The sequence below is a fragment of the Sminthopsis crassicaudata genome, chromosome 2 (genome assembly GCF_048593235.1).
Source record: "Sminthopsis crassicaudata isolate SCR6 chromosome 2, ASM4859323v1, whole genome shotgun sequence".
In the NCBI taxonomy this organism is placed as follows: domain Eukaryota; kingdom Metazoa; phylum Chordata; class Mammalia; order Dasyuromorphia; family Dasyuridae; genus Sminthopsis; species Sminthopsis crassicaudata.
This window is the reverse complement of record NC_133618.1, coordinates 497,207,885-497,225,372: the sequence shown is the minus strand read 5'-3', so window position 1 is coordinate 497,225,372 and position 17,488 is coordinate 497,207,885. Positions and strand designations below refer to the sequence as shown.

The 17,488-nt window shown below is 41.1% G+C and overlaps 1 protein-coding gene across 9 annotated transcripts in view; it reads left to right on the top strand.

Annotated features, from left to right (window-relative positions):
• RGS3 (regulator of G protein signaling 3) overlaps positions 1-17,488 on the top strand; it is a 172,270-nt gene that overhangs the window by 149,086 nt on the left and 5,696 nt on the right. For 8 of the 9 annotated variants that reach the window (XM_074293639.1, XM_074293638.1, XM_074293641.1 and 5 more), the window contains one exon: positions 2,932-2,996. In XM_074293639.1, the coding sequence (XP_074149740.1) occupies positions 2,932-2,996 (65 nt within the window). Of the gene's footprint in view, positions 1-2,931; positions 2,997-15,457; positions 15,617-17,488 lie in introns of those variants that run through there. The other variant, XM_074293649.1, reaches the window with a different exon arrangement.

Below are 17,488 nucleotides of genomic sequence, written 5' to 3'. Positions count from 1 at the left end.
GAGCAGGAGGAGGCAAGAAGAATACCCAGAAAGACATGCTGCGAATGGTAAGATTTGAGCCCAGTTTTGAAGGCCAGAGTAAGGCATGCAAAGCCCTTTACATATTGTTTCTCATTTGAGCCTTATGACAACCCTTTGAGTTGTTACCCCTATTTTGCAGATGAAGAAACTGAGGCAGAAAGATGTTAAAATGACAGATGAATAACAAAGTGTTTTTGAATACCTTGTTTTAATTTGATTTTTCACAATGATACTGTGAAATAACACAAGGTTTACAAATGAGGAAACTGAGGCTAAATGCTTTGTCCAAAAGCTGGTGCTCTTTCTGCCATACCAAGTCCTGAGACCCCAGATTCTGTCTTCTTTCCACTGTACCATGCTCCCCTGTCAACCGCTCCGAGGCAGCTTGTCTTCTTTCTTGCTTTTAGCTTCCTTGCCTGTTGCTCTGCTGAGTCTCTCTTAGTGAACAGTCCTTGGCCAGGCCTGAAAGATGCTCAGTCCTTTATGGGTGAGGATGGTAAGAATCATTAAACTGAGCTATGTCTACCTGACTGTTAACATGGAAAGTCATTCCCCTCCACAGACATTTAATGGTTTTCCAGCCCCGCCTTGTGCCTAGGTAGTTTCTGTGCCAGTCCCCAGCTTGTCCTGCTAACCTTCCTATGACTTTCCCAGTCTTAAAGTTTTGCTTTGAGGAAGATTGCAGCCTTGCACTCCATGCACTCAAGAATGGTTTTGGAGCAGGAAAAAGAGAGCCAGGGTGGGGTAAACTATTGCTTCTTGCCAAAACCTTTTCATTAAACTGGACTGGGAATCAGTTCATTTCCATTTGATGTTGAATTGGGAACTGGAACTGCTGGATACATTCTTAGTCAAATGACTTCAATTCATAGCCCCTCTCTTTAGGTACCAGTAAAATAAGTTTTTTTTTTTTTTTTTTTTTTTTTTTTTTTTTCCCCTCTCCTAGGGTTCCTTCCCTTTATCTCTGCCTTCCTCTCCCACCCCCAAAGTCTAAATTCCAGTTTGTTGAATGGAAAGATCATTTCCTTGGGAGTCAGGCACTCTGAGGTTCATGTCCAAACTACCCCTAACTACAGCAAATCTGTTGATCATATCTAGGCCATGTTGAGGAGACAGTACTGAGCTTCAAAACCTGCTGTACAACCTTGGACAGTGCCCTTCCGCCATCAGGGTGCCTCTGTCCTTTTGTACCAAGGAGTGAGTTGGAATAATAGTTCTGACTATGACTTTGAGCCCTGGCCGCTTTCCTGAGGGCCAGCCTCAGGAGTCTGAGGCTCTGCTTGGGGAGTGACGGTCGTGGTTGAGACTGACAGATCCCAGCAGACACCAGAATCAAGACAAGTCCTGTCCAACAATGGAAGGAAGTTTCTTCCCATGTTTGAGCTGCTTTGATTTCCCCAACTCCTATAGAGGGAGGTGGGGGAGGTGGGAGGGACTCAAAAGTACCATTGTGTTGGGCTGATAAACTGCGGAAGCTTAAGGTTATAATGGAAGGAAGCCCAGCGCCAGGCTGAGGGACTAGAGGTGCTCGTTCCCACGGGCGGGAGGGGGGGGCAGGGAGGGATATGCCTAATGGACAGGCTGGTATAGTAGGTGGGGAATGAGTTGTGTCCAAAGGAGAACATGACTACAAACTAATGTGTGTAGTTATTTTCCTCAAGATTAAAAAAGAAAAGAAAAATACTATAACTCACACATTTGTAAGAATCAGTTAGCTTCAGTGATAAAATACCTGTCCACTTGAGTGGCACATGAACCCATCCTAGGGGCACAGAACATTTACTGCTCCAGCCTGTCAGTCAACGAGCTTTCATTAAATATCCTTACTCTGTGACCAGTGCTGTGGGAAATACAGGAAAACACAATTGGTGCCTTAGAAAAGCTTACATTTTAGTTGGAGAGATAAGACTAATTGTTTTCACAATTGGAGAGCAATGCAGGATGGAATCTGATCAAATGCTAAACTCTGTAGTACAAATGTAAGCATTGTAAGGGAGCCGGGAAGGCTCTAAGAGAGGGCCCAAACCTGGGCAAGGCCTGAAAGGATGGGCAGGGTTTGTTTAGGTCGAAAGGAGAACAGACAACATTGTTTAGATAAAAAGGAGGAGCAGAAGCCACAAGCACTAGTGAGAAGGTGGGAATATGGCACGTGTTAGAACTGTGACGTAAGTAGAGTTGGCTGGAAAAATATATGTGCTGTAGTGGGAGAATGCTCCTTCCTACCCGTGTGACCATGAGCAAATCAGTTGCCATCTGTGAATCTCACTTTCTCATCTGGAAAACAAGGAGGTTGGACTGGATAAACTCCCAAGGTATCTTCCAATTTTAAATCAATTATCCTATGATTCTATAAACTTTTATGAGGAGGAGAGCAAGATGCTGCTAGATAGGCAGGGTGGGGCATCCATTATGAATTTAATGCCAAAGAAAAAAGCCAAACACTATTGTAGAGTGACTGCAGCTGGACTTTGGGTCAGGAGCCCTAAGTTCTAGTCCCTACTTCTTCCATTATCATATATATTCTGTGACCTCTGATACTAAGATCAGAATTTCAATAGGGACCAAAGCAATGACAGGTTCCTCCAAGTTAGCCCTTGCTTTACAATCTTGGCCACAGCCCAGGCCGTGCCTCCTTGGCATGGCAACTCAGAGCCAGAGGTGGGCTCCTCAGCCTGAGGTCCTCCAACTGTTTGTCTACTTTCTAAGCTGGCCTTGGTCCCCAAAGTATCACTTCAGTGGTAGGAGCCTATAGACATACCCCTTCCCCTTGGAATTAGAACCAGGGCAGGAGAGCTGGGCTGGGCAGTAAACTGGACTGGGCAGTAACATCCCAGATTGCTGGGCCTCTGGGCTTCCCCTGTCCTAGCTCTATGTCCTCAGCCTAAACAGAGAATCTTTCTGTCTCCCCAGCTGAGCGGCACTGAGGCAAGCTGTGAGGACGGCACTGAGGCATCTCAGAAGAGGAGCACAAAACTGTAAGTGGGAAAGGGCCTGGCCCCCTGCACAGGGCCTAGCTTCCAACTGGCTGGCCTCAGGGGCTCACCTCTCCATTTCCTTTCAGATTTCTTCCACTTGGGGGTGGGGGTTGCTCTCCGTTTCACCGAATTCCTTTCCAGACCAGAATTCTCAGCCCATTATCTGCACCTCTGCCTGAAGTTGAGATGGAAAGGGCATTATGCTGGTTACCTGACACACAACCTATGGCCTAGCCCATGGCTCTGCTTGAAGACTCTCTGAAATCCCTTCCTGTTTTTAGATCTCAGTTTTCTTATCCACTATGGAGGGGCTTAGACTCATGGCATAATAGAAAGAATGGAGGACTGGAAGTTAGGAGGCTAGGGTCCAGTCCAGGCTTTTTACTATTAAATTAACAGGAAACTTTGTTGTAGTTATTCCCCTGTTGTATGCCTCAATTTCCCCATCTGAAAAATAAGGATGTTAATCTAGATCTCAGAAATTATTTCCAGCTCTAAAATCATCTGACTTTGTTTCAGTAGACATCTCTTAAATGCCTATAGACACAATATAGTCTGATGCCAAGGGGCTTAGAGGCTCATGGAGAGGAGGAAGAGAAATCTATTTTGCCTCGATATGAGAAAGAATGAAACAGATGAAATGAAGTAATATGAAAAATTTTGAGATGGGAGAGATCACTTTTCATTAAGGAGGGGCAGGGAAGTCTTCAAGGAGGAGGTGGGAACTGATTTGGCCCAGAAAGAAAGCATCTCAACATGTGGAGATGGGATGTTCATTGTAGGCATGGAGGATGTTGTGAACAAAGACAGGGGGATGGATAAGGATAGAACAAGTGTGGGGGTGGGGAGAGTACTGTAGTGAAAAGTGATGAGTGTGAGTAGTGGGAAATTAGTTTGGAACCCAATCATGGAGCACCGTGAATGCCAAGGATGGGGATTTATAATTTGTTTGGTAGTGGCTTCAGTGGAGGGGTGATGTTGCTCTAGGTATATTGCTTTAGTTGATAGTATGAAGGCTGCGTTGAAGAGGGGAGGGGGTAGACTGCAGTTGGGAAAATGGGAGTGGGGGCTCTTAGAGTGAGGTTAAGATAATTTCAAGGAGAGCTCAGAGAAGGGGCCAGAAGGGGCCAAATATCAAAGAGATTAGAGGTTGGGAAGACAGAAATGACAAAAAGTTGGGAAGATAGAAATGACAAAAAATTGGTAATTGATTGAATGTATGGGGTAAGAGTGGGAAGCAAGATCACAAACCTGGAAGGGTGGGAGGTTGGAGAAGGGAACAGCAATTATACAGTTGTGGAGGAAAGCAGTTTATATAGTCTTAAGTTTTTAGATAAAACCTCTAATGGAGAAAGTCAGCAGATAGTCAGAGAGCTTGAAAACCTGGCAGAGAGGGAGGTGGAAAGAGCTATTTGGGAGTTACCTGCAGAGGAATGGGGGATGTTGAGATAGAAAAGCCCCTGGAGACCATCCAGTTTGACCCCCTTTTACAGATGAGAAAATCAAGGCCCCAAGATATAAAGTGACTACTGTGTAATTAGTCTTGAGCTAGGATTTGAACTTATGCCTTCTGACACCAGGCCAAGAACTTGTGCTTTTTTCCCCTTTTCACCAGCCTTTGCTGCTTGTGCAGTCACCCTCTGAAATTCTCATCTGTCTTTGGTAATAGGACCAACTATTTTTAGTGTCTCTTATAGACTGATTTATTATATTATATTATATTATATTATATTATATTATATTATATTATATTATATTATATTATATTATATTATATTATATTATATTATATATTATATATTATATATATTATATTATAGCTGATATTCAGCTCATAATATGCCATTTTAGAGTCAGCAGGGTCAGAAGTTTGTTTTTTTGCTGACATAAAGAAGGAAAAAGGCTTGGTTAGGAACCTTACATGTGCTGGTGCAGACATGTAGCTGAAAAAAGGAGAACTCTGGCCCATGTCCTAGAAACAGAGGTAACAGTGGCTGCTGTCAAGGCTCCATTCTAGCCCATAACTGGTTTTTCAAACCTCTCAGGCGAGCATTGGTAATTTATAAATTGTGACCATAGAGGATCTGGTAGAGTGACTTGTGCATGGTAGGCAATTAGTAATTGGTTTTTGTTTTTGCTATCAATGTCCATAGGATGAAGGAACTTGAAATCATACTAGAATAGAATAGTTGTCAATTAGGAAGCAGTTCTAAAGGACCTATTTTGTATCAGGTACTGTGCTGGGGTTACAAAGAGAAGCAAAAGACAGACCTTGATCTCAGGAGTTCATAGCCTAACGGGAGACTGCTGTGCACAAAGATGTCTATCTCTTTATATATCTAATCTGTCATTCTGTCTATCATAAATGGAAAGTAATCAGCAGAAAAGAAGGCAATCACATTAAGAGGAATTGGGAAAAGCATTTTGTAGAAGGTGAGATTTTAACTAAAACTTGAAAGAAGTCAGGGCTATTGTTAGATAGCGATTAGAAGATGAGCCATTGAAAATGCACTGAAGGAGATATTGTCTCCTTGGAATAAGGAGGCCGGTGTCACTGAATTGTGGGGAGAGAGATTGAGAAGGAGAGAGAATGGTGTGTGTGTGTGTGCGTGTGTGTATGTGTGTGTGTGTTGTGTGTGACACACACACACACACACACACACACACACACACAGAGAAGAGAAAGAAAGAGACAGCCAGAGACAGAGAGTGAGTCAGACAGACATAGACACACACAGAGAGAGAGACATACATAGATACAGAGAGACACAGACACAGACACAGAGACAGAAACAGAGATGAGGTCAGACCTTGCACTTTAGGAAGATTAGTTGGGATGAAGAAAGGTTTGAGTCGGGAAGACCCACAAGCAGGTTTGTATAGTAGTCCTAGCATGAGGTGATGAGGCAGCCTGAACCACTATGGTGACAACGAAAATCATCAGGTCTCAGCGACAGTTTGGCCATGGAAGAATGACAGAGCTGATTTGTGGGTACTATAAAGTCTGACTAACTGATAGGGTGACAGTACTCAATAGTCAGAGCTAATTGTAGCTAACATTTACATAATGCCGGGCTGTGTGCTAAGCTCTTTGCAATGAGCATTTCATTTTATCTTCTTGACAGCTCTGGGAGGCAGGTGCTTTTAACTGGGATAAACAGGGGTTAAATGACTTTCTCTATTCACACAGTTGGTAAATGTCAAAGGCCAGAGTTGAACCTCAAGTCTTCCTAACTCCAGGCCTGGTATTCTGTCCACTGAAACATCAGGCACTCCAGTAATAGGAACATTCAGAAGGAGGGATAGTTGTGGGGAAAAGATAATGAATCCCGACAATGGCAACCTGATTTGAGATATCCAATAGGCACTGGAGATGTGAGACTTGAGGTCATCAGTGAAATTAGGGGTAGATAAATATATTTAAGAATCATTAGCATAGAGCTGGTAATTGAATCCATGGGAGCTGATAAGATCAACCTAATGAAAGCATATGGAGGGATTGGAGAAGAAATCCTAGCTGTCAATTTATTACTATAAGAAATTTCTTCTAAGGTCTGAGAATTGCTCCCCTCCTCCATTTTGTCTTTTTGTCCTTTTCTCTTCAGCTCCTATACACCAGGGACTCCTGTTGCTGGCCTCTCATTTCCTCTTGATTCCTGCTCCTATTACTTTCTTCCTATGCAGTAGTTATAGCATGATTCCATAATTCCCCTTGCTAAATTCCCTCTCATCATTCAGACACTTCTTGAAATTGCATCTGCTCCAAAAAGCTTCCCCACTTAACTTTGAGAGTCGCAGTAATTCCCATGACGTACAGCTCCCATGGGTCTTTTCTTCCTTCATCATGGTATTAGATTTAATCCTTTGCTTATTTCATAGTGGAAATACTTATACCTTTAAAAATATCTTTATGTTGTATAGTTTAAAGAATAAATTTCTTAGAGCTATCACACCTTAATTTGTTATGCATTGATGTGTATAGAAACAGCTTTGAAAATGACAGTGACTCAGAGCCTGTTTCTTCATCTGTGGGATGAGGGGGATTGGGCTATATGATCTTTGAGGTTCTTCCATTTCCAAAAGTCTTTGAAAAAACCAAAGAAAGATTTATCTTTTCCAAAGTTGATATTCCCTAATGTTTTACCTGGAGATTTTTTTTAACATTTGTTTTCTCTTAGTTACATGTAAAAATATTTTTTGAACATTCAATTTTTAAAAGTTTTGAGTTCCCAATTCTATTTATCCTGGAGATGGTAAAGCAATATGATATAGGTTATACATATGCAATCATATAAAACATTTCCATATTAAGTCATTTTGTGCAAGATGATATGAAAAAGAAAGGAAAAAAGGGCAGATACACAAAGAGATCAATAGTATGCTGCAATCATATTTCCTTGGATATGTACACTATCAAATATAAACAAATACATAGAAGAACACAAATAATAGGCATAAAAATATATATCTGTTTATGTAATTGCTGGTTCAGATGACCATCTGATTTTAGAAAAGAGGGAAAAAGATGTCAAAAATGACTTGATTTTTTCAGGTATATATCAAAGACTTGCCCAGAACATGATTCAGAAGCACCAGTTCCCTGGGTATGAAGGGTAAGATATATAATTCTGCTGGTGATGGTGTCTCAGGAGTCACACTTCATCGTTATCACAGATCACAGTGTCTTTAGGACAAAGGTAACTGAACCTCTACATAGAAAGCATTTCCTAATTTGGCCTGCTCAGAAACTTCAAGCATGTCTAGTCATATCCAGTAACTGTTTCAGGGATGTCTCCTATACTCTCCAACCAACCGATCATTCAGCAATTCAGCACTTCAGCATTCCCCTTATTCTACTGGCCCTACTCCTCTTTTAGGCACTTGGATCAGGTTTTTCTGCTTTTGCAGCCTCTACTTTCACCCTACTTCGAGGTGTCAAATGATTGGCTAGAAGACTGATGATTGAAGCAGGTGAGATCACGAAAGGGCCAGAAAATAGATAGAGAAGAGGGCTGATGGTGGAACTTTAGGGATAGAACATACACATGCACAAGGAGATAGAGAAGAAATTACTCAGAGAATAAGAGATGAATTATAAAGAATGAATGTCAGGGCAACTAGTTGGTACAATGGATAGAGAGCACCAGCCCTGAAATCAGGAGGACCCGAGTTCAAATCTGGCCTCAGACATTTAACACTTTCTAGCTGTGTAACTCTGGGCAAGTCACTTAATCCTAATTGCCTCAAGAAAAAAAAAATAACATATGTCAGGAAATCAAGGGAAGAGACAGGGTAGTAAATAGAGTGTTATGTCACAGAAAGATTAAGGAGTATGAGGACAGGAAAAATGTCTCTTTATTTGATGCTAAAATCAAATGTGACCTTAGAGAGGGGATGGAAGCCATTTTGCCAAAGTTTTGAGCAATGAATAAATGCCTAGGAAGTTACTTACTACTCACAATTTTTGTCTAACTCCTTTAACTATAAACTTTCAGTTTCATTAACTATAAAATGGGGATTATAATGACACCTACTTCCCAAAGTTATTGTGAGGATTAAATGAGATAATTATAAATCACTTAAAATACTGCCTGGTACATGGTAAGTTAAAGTTAATAAATGCTTGTTTCTTTCCTTCCAAAAGTTATTCTTTGACCTTTACAATGACCTCTACTACTTCTGTTTCTCTGTTCTAGTCCTTATCATGTAATTAGAGAGTTGACCTCAGAGTCAGGAAGAACTGGGTTCAAGTTCTGCTTAGAACCCACATTGGCTGTGTAACTCTGGGCATGCAAGTTATTAAATTGCTCCCAGGGCTCTTTAAGATTGTATGTTGTAGAGATAGTGTCAACCTTCCTAAGTAGAAAGAGTTGTATGTTGTAGAGATAGTGTCAACCTTCCTAAGTAGAAAGAGTTTCCCTAATCGGAAGTTCCCTATAAAAAATTAAAGATCCAGTCCAATATCTTTCCCTATCCCTATTCTCTTATTTACTCATCTACTATTCCTATTGCTAATCGCTATACCTGTTTCCATGCCCATCCCTATCCCTAACTCTGTCCCTAATCCTGTCTCTGGCCTTAGCCCAATCCCCATCCTTATCCCTATCCTTATTTCTAACCCCATCTTTAACCCAATCCCCAACCCTAACCATATCCTTATCCCTGACCCTATTTCCATCCCTTTCCTTATGCCCACCCCTAACCTGTTGCCAGCCCCATCTCTATCCCTTTTTCTATCTCCATCCTTAATTCTACCTTTATTCCTATTCCTTTCTCAGGTCCCTACTTAGACAAGTTAGTTAACATTTTGCTCCACCATTGCCCTTTTGTTTTATCATTGTTCAAGCCATTTTAGACCTTGGTCCTGGCCTTTCTTCCACTCTGAGCCTACTCATATACTACTGAATGCCACTGAAGAAGTCACACAGCTTTTCTTCAGTTGGATCCCCTACAAATTTATGTAGTTTAACCTCAAATATGTCCTAATGCTGCACAGTAATGTTTTTATCTTCCCTAATTGTTTTTTTTTCCTGAAAAAAAGGTTTTGATGGTTTTTTTTTTTTTTTTTAACCATGTCATTCACTTTTCATTAACCTCCTCTCCCCCACCACATGCAAACATTTTTGGAGTAAATAAGCACAGTTAAGCAAAACAAATCTGCAGTGGCTTCATCTGAAAATGTGTGCCCCATTCTATACCTATTGTTCATCATCAAGAGGTGACTGGCGCTTTTCACCACCTGAATGACTATCATGCTCCCTAAAGTGGCTATTTCAAATCTCTCCTTTCCTTGAGTCCCATCAGCACGTTTCCTTTCTCTCCTTAGTAGATGACCTCACTTCATATTTTATCAGGAAAAGTGCTCTTGAACTCCCCTTCCTTTCTTCTCCACACTGTTTTCTCTGCCTCTCTCCCATCATTCTCTCCTTTTTTGTTCTAGTCTCTGAGGAAGAAGTGACTACTCTTCTTGCCAAATCTATCTCTCTTACCTCTGTCCTCATTCTGCTCTCTTCCATTTCCTTTAGAAGTTTCTCCTTCGATCATTCACTATGTCTCCTATCTTCAAATTCTTCCTAACGTAGCTCTAGCTATACTACTGAGAAATATTCCCAGGTCTCTGTCAGTCTTAAAGAGCTTTACTGGGCTCTGTTATCCCCTCTAGTTCTCCTCCTATAGCTTTCTTCTCTTTCGTAGTCAGACTTTTAGAAAAAAGTTGTATGTAGTCTTGGCTTTTGCTTCTTTACATCCCACTCATTTCTAAACCCTTTGCATCTGTCTTCTGATTATTAAAAGCACTATTAAAAGTGCTCTCTCCTTCCCTGGCTCTTATGACAGGACTATTCTGACCGATCACTCCTGGGATCCTAAAGGCCATCTTAGATCTGAACCCTTATCTTTTACCTCAGAAACAGATTTAGGATAAGTAACTGATCCAGAAACAATCATAATAATAATTAGAGCTGGCATTTGTGTAGCACTTTAAGATTTTACAAAGTTCTTTATCCTCTCCCAATCCTGGGAAGTAGGTGCTAGTATCTCTAATTTACAAATTTAATAGCCCAGATTGGAGAATTAATTTAGTGAGAGGCATTGTTTGAACTCAAACTCTTGGATTCCAAAGTCCATGTTTTCTTCTAAAGTTGCTTTTTCACTGTCTTTTGCTGAACCCGCTCACTGCTACCTATCCTGAGTACTAGGATTGCCTAAATGCTGCCCTATGACTTCTAATCATTTCTCCTTTTAACCTCTTGATGAGCTCATCTGTGCTCAGAATCTCCATGCAGAAGACTCTCAAATCTCTTTTTTTCTGGTTCTAGTCTGTTTCCTTAGGAGACAGCATGATGTATGCAATACAGTATGTTAGACTGGGAGTAGTTTCTAGGTCATTGGAAAGCCACTAGTGACACTGGAAAAAGCTTCAGCTTTTTCATGTGTGAAATGAGGATAACCATACCTGTAAAATTTACCTTGATGGGTTATTATAAAGCTTAAAAGAGATCATGTAAAGTGTACTGTAAATGATAAAGCACCTTGTATCAGTTACTGTTATTGTCTATAGACCTACATCATCAGCTTTCTACTGCTCACCTTCACCTGGATATTATCATCAGCTTTCTCAAATTCAATATGTCCAAAATAAAATTCCCCTAAATCTGTTCTTCTTCCAGAATTTCCTTATTTCTGTAAATGGCATAACCATCTTCCTGTAGTTAATTACTAAACATTTATTAAGCATCCACTATGTTCCAGGCACTGTGCTAAGTGCTGGGGATACAAAAAGAGGCAAAATTGAACCCTTGCCCTTGAGAAGCTTACAATCTAATAGGGAAGACAACATGCAAACAAATAAGTATAAAGTAAACTACATTTAAGACAAATAGAAAATGAACAGAAGGCAGGCACTGGAATTAATAAGGTCCCTGTAGAAAGCAAGATTTTAAATGTAATTTACAGAAAGCCAAGATCACTGGCTTTCTGTGACAAGTCTGCAACTTTAAAGTCAGCCTTGACATTTCTCTTGCCTGTGCCTTTTCACATTGGATTGGTTTCCATGTCTTGGATATTCTTCACAACATATTTTTTATGCATCCCCTTTGTTCACTTGGCCATTATCGTATATTAGTGCCATATTTCTTCTTGTGTGGACTACTGTGGTGACCTTCTTGTTAATCTCTTGCTTCTAGTCTCACTCCTCTAGTTCATTCCCCACATTGACAAAACAGTTTGCTTTAGGCACAGATCTGTCATTGCCCTGCCCAAATAGCTTTGGTGGATCCCCATTCCTTTCAAAAGAAAATACTAACTCTTGGGGTTATCATTTTAACTTGAGTTTTCTCAATTTGTTTTATTTTAGTCTTCATCTGAACCAAAGTACATCCCATCTCCTGGCTCCGTGCTTCTCACAAGCTGTCCCTCCATGTGTAGAACACATTTCCTCTTCACTTCTGCTTCTTAAAGTTCTTAGCTTCATGACTTCTCCCCTCCACAAAGAGAGGTGTTGCATTATAGCATAGATATATACAACAGTTGTGCAAGCATGCATGTCCACATGTGGCCAATGTAGATAAGGAAGAATTGTACTGTTGGAGGTAGTGGAAAGTTTTAAAGTGATATAAATAAAAGAGAATCAATAAAAGCCTCTTAAAAATTCTAAACATCAAGGCTCAGCTTTAATGTCATTTGCCTAAGGGAAACCTTTCTTGATCTCCCTCATTGTTTGCATCTCTCCTCTTATTTTTTACATACTTATCTCTGTAAGTGTTGGTTCCTTCAGTAGAATGAAAGTTTTGTGGAGGACAGAGTCCCTGTGTTTTTGTTTTTTATCCCTATATCACCTAGTACCATGCTCAGTGTAAGACCTTGCTAGAGGTTGGTTCAGTGGAGTTGGAGGCAGTGGTGTACTCTTCTAGTTTCAGGAAATTTAGGAGTATAAAGGAGAAATCTGGAGGGCCCAGCAGAGGAAGGGAAAGCACCTGGGGCTAAAGGTGACCTGGATAGTTTTGTGAACCTTGGGGGAATGACCAGTAGAGAAAGAAATTAAAGATTCGAGGAAGGGAAGGGTTAATTGATAAAGCTAGCTCATTTAGAGACTGGTGGAGAGATAAAGATGAAGGATCTTCCCTTCAGATGAGATAAGAAAGTAGGAAGAGAGAGGATTGAGTAGGAATATGGAGAGGAGAGAAGTTGATAGAATTTTTGTCGGATAAGCTATTTTTCAGATGAGTTGGGATGACTCTGCTGATTTTATTAAGGATGTGGGGACAAAAGGACCCTTCTGGTGTTCTTTAAGTCTCTTATGCTTAGCCCCTCTGTAATGCTGATCCTATTCCCAGCCAGCAAACAGGAACAAGTCCACTCCTAGCTCCATCATGTCAATCAATGGTCTTTGATACAACATGAGCCCTTTTCATTTAAGATTGGACCAGAATAGCAGCACACAGTAGAGTGGGGTGATCTTTACACCGGGATCTTAGAAGCTTAAGTTTAAATTCTGTATTTCATCATTAAGCAGCACTGATTAAAGGCTTTGTGCCTAGCACTGTGCTAAGTGCTGGAGATACAAAGAAAGGAGAAAAGATGGTTTCTGCTCTAAAGGAACCCACATTCTAATGAGACAGCATGCAACCAACTCTGTATTTATGACTAAGTAATGTGTTAAATATGGTATGTACTATAATTTAATATAACAAAAATCTCAGAGGCAAAGCACTAATGGAAGATAGGAGTGGAAGAGGGATGATGGAAAACAAGGAATTTAGGAAAGGCTTCTCAGAAATCCTGGAATTTGAGCTTAGTCTTAATGGAAACTAGGAAGCCTGAGGGAGGGGATAGGGGATGTGAAGCCAGTATATGTTGGTAAATGTTTAACCGCTGTCTGAAAAGAATGGTACATTTTTAAAGTTAATCTGCATTAACAACATTTTCTCCATCTGTTTCTTAAGTCAATTAGTAAAATAATATATTTTTATTATATAAATATTATAAATTTATTTATTATATATAAATTTATTATATGTTATTATATAAATTTATTTATATATTAAATATATAGATACATAAATACAAATTTGGGGTTGATATATTATTATTTGTCAATTTCCGAGGCATAAATGTGCACATTGAAATTTAACAATTGGCTCTCTGGATCTGGTTCAGGCCAGTTTCAACGACACTCTGGTAGAGTCTGGTAGGTGTCTGGGGCAACCAGTGAAAAAGTGTGGAGTAAAGAGATGAACAGTTCAAGGAACAAAGAAGCTAGTGTTGCTGGATTCATCATATATGAAAGGAACAAAAATGGAAGACTAGAGAGGCAAGCAGGGATCAGATTGTGAAGGAGTTTAAAAGCTGAACAGAAGAGTTTGTATTTTATCCTGGAGGTAGTGGGAGCCACTGAAGTTTATTGAAGGGGGGGCAGGGGGTAGAGGACTGGTAATATGGCCAGAATTGAGAGGGTCACTTTGGAAGCTGAGTAGAGGACAGAAATAGTCTGATTGTGAGGCAATGAGGGCCTGCATCTGTGTGTCAACTGGGCCTCTGGGAGGGGAGCATCTGTATGTAAGACATGTCTGAGGAGTGAAGTGACAGGACTTGGTGACAGATTGGATTTGTAGGATTAGAACTAGTGAGGAGTTGAAGTGTCAATGAGGTTACTAGCCTGAGCAACTGGCAAGATGGTGGTGAACTTGATGTAATGGGGAAGTTCAGAAGAGGGAAAAGTCTGGGGGAAGGGTGATGAGCTTTATTTTGGCTGTGTTGAGTTTGAGATGTATACTATATGTCCAGTAGGCAGTTGTTGATGTGAGAGTGGATTTAGGAGAGAGATTAGGGCTGGATAAATACATCTGAAAATGATCGGCACAGAGGAAAAATTGAAACCATGTGAGCTGATGAGATCATCAAGTGAGAAAGCATATATAGTTTAGAAGAGGATCAGCAGAGCTGGGGGGCCCTGGCTATTAGTGGACAAGACTGGAATGAAAATTAGTGGAGGCTGAACAGGAGCCCTGAGAGAGAGCAGGAGAAAGCAGGCTCGTGCTGGCCTAGAGGGAGAGGGATCGTGCCCGAGGCTAAAGAGAGGTCATGAAGGACGAGGCCTGAGAATGTCGTGAGATCTGACAATTAGGAGATCCTGTAACATCGGAGGGCGCAGGCGGGAAGCCAGAGTTTTAGAGGAGAATGAGAGAAGAGGAAGAAGCGTAGACAGTTTTCTTATTACTTTACATGGCATTAGGTAAATCACTTAACATTTCTGTTTCTCAGTTTTGCTACATGCAAAAGGGAAAGGGTAGAGATGACTTCTACACCCTCAGAAGCTCTGAATCCTGTGGTGGGAGGGAGGCTGTGGAGTTAGTGGGAATAGCTGAGATGCATTTAAAATCTAGCTATACCACTTTGCATGAACTTGGGCAAGTTGCTTAGCCTATGTATGGCTCATTTGTAAAATGAGTCAACTAATTACCTCTAAAGGCTCTTTCCCATCCTAGATCCATAATATTAGAGCTATGTGCAAACCAGAATTTATTGCAAAATTAGTTACCCTAAATATTGCCACCAGGTGGCGCTGTTAGACCAAAGGCCCATCTTGGTTAACGTTTTTTTTTTTTTTTTTTTTTTTTTTTTTTTTTTTTTTTTGTCTTCCCTCCCTTCTCCCCCTTTTCAATTCTGTTCCCCCCTCTCCCATTGGGTTTTTTTCATGTAGCTTCGATTTAATGGGACCTTTGTAGTCATATTTGCAAAAAAGATGCTGAAAGTTTGTAGCACTAAGGATGCCTTTATCAGGTTTTTTCCTTCCTTCTCTCCCAACATACTCTTTCAGATTAGACTATGGTTAAAAACCAGGGTAAAGTCTGGAGGACTCTGGAGGTGGTGGTGGGGGGGAGGTGTGACTGTCTTAACATCCCTGCCCTGCAGGCGGTTAGCAAGAGACCTTGGGGAGCCTGGGACTGAGCACCATCCCATTGGCTGGCTGCAGGGGCTTGGTTGCCGGCAGTCTCCTCGGAGTATTTATTGTGCTTGGAGCCTGTGGACTTTTGTGCAGCGCCTGGCCCTCTGCTTCCAGCTGACCGCTTTCTCCCCATGTACCACATGATGGTCGACTTTTCTGAAAAGTATCTGGAAAGGTAGGAGCTCGGGCTGTGCTTTTGCCACTGTGAATAAGCCGCATGTGTGAGGGCCAGGGGTACCAGAGGAAGAGCCTGGGGTTTGAGGCTGGATTTCTGCGTTTTCTCTCTTAATCTAAGGTTGTATATAACCTGGAGGCCTTTATGGATGCTTGATTTGGGCAATACACTGTTTTCCAGAATTTAACAGCTATAGACGCCCCTGCTCTTCAGTCCTTTCGTGTTCCTCTCTTTCTCCCCAGTTTTCTGCAAAGATTGGGGAAGCTCTTTCACTGTGGACAGCCTGGAATGATTTGGATTTTCCAGGAGGGAAAAACAGTGTACAACCCAAAGCCACATAATTTTTAACTGTTTATAAACTGGGGCCGTGTCACACATTTCCTCCCCCTCCCCCTTTTTCTTTGACCTCTCTTTGTTTTTTGCAGAGCTGGGGACTCTAGGGTGGAATATTGTATATACTGATAAAATGTCCAGGCTAGGTTTATTTACTGTTTAGTACGTCTGAACAACTTTTTTTTTTTTTCTCATTTCTTATGATTTGTTATATAAGGGATTATACTTTGGGGAAGGATATATTTGGAAATGAAGGTGATATAAATACACACACATACATATATAAATTTTTAAATTAAATTTAAAAATGAAAGAAAAACAAACAGCTCTAAGTTCAGTGTTCTGGGTTAAAAAGATTTTAATTAGTTTCAAGAAAGTAGGAAGTGTAGTGGACATAAAGTTAACTAACTCTACATTTGGGATGGGGGCAGATTGGAAGGGGGAGAATCTTGACATTCCTTACAGACAAGCATTTGGTCAAATGTGTGTTTGGAAGGATGGCTGCTTGGTATTTGAGGCTGACTGCAGAGGCAGCTTAGCATATGAACAGACTTGGATATACTTTGGAGCTACAATATTCCCCTTTATTCAGCATGCTTTGTGGTTCTAGATTCTGCTCTGGAGTTGCAGAAAAATACTGAGTCCTTGTAAACTCAAAAAGAAGTTGATGTATGGGGGGGAAGCGGGGTTACTATGGGAGCAGGCCAAGGGGGAATATATATTTATTGTTCATGGGTCAGGGCTTATCCTTAATGCTGTATTTACATTAGGGAATAACGCTCCACTAGTCTGGCCTAACACCTAACCTAATTCAAAACCCTTTACCCCATTAATCCTTTCCTTTAGAAAGAGAGAGTATCCAGAGAGACCTCTGGCCCAAGAAAAGAACATGATTTTTATTGGTTAGCTTAATGGAAGACTTAGAAACAAGCCTCCGTCCTTGCTCCAGACCTCTCCCCACAGGACTTCCAATACTTTCACTTACCAGGATAGAGAGAGGAAACTGGGGAAGAGGGAAAAGAGCATTGTCAGAGTAAAAATAGTGGATTGGAGAGGGGAGGCTTGTTTCCTATTAGAGGCTGGGATGGAGAAGGTATAAAGCATAGATCCCCTGGGTGGGTGGGCAGCTGTCTTTCTATTGCCTTACATTTGTGACCTTAGGCATAAGAGCCTTAACCCGTTTGGTTTTCAATTTCCTCGTCTGTAAAATGAATAGATTATATTAGAAGGCCTCTTAAGATCTCTTCTCGGATGTTATAAGCCCTGTCCTTCACCCTGTCCCACTCTGAGCAGATATTATTGGCCCCGTTCCCACTTTGGAAGCAAAAAGGAGATCAGCTCCATTCTGATTGGGAATGGAAGGAATAGTCACCTGTCACATAGCAGAGGGGAAACCATGTAGTATGATGGAAGAGACACAGGGGCTGGGCGGAGAGTCAAGAGCCACTAATCCATTCTTTAATAACAGCATCTCTAGGCTGCTGGAATACTTCTTGACCTCTGAAACGACCAGCAGAGTATTCAAGCTTCTATCTGTAA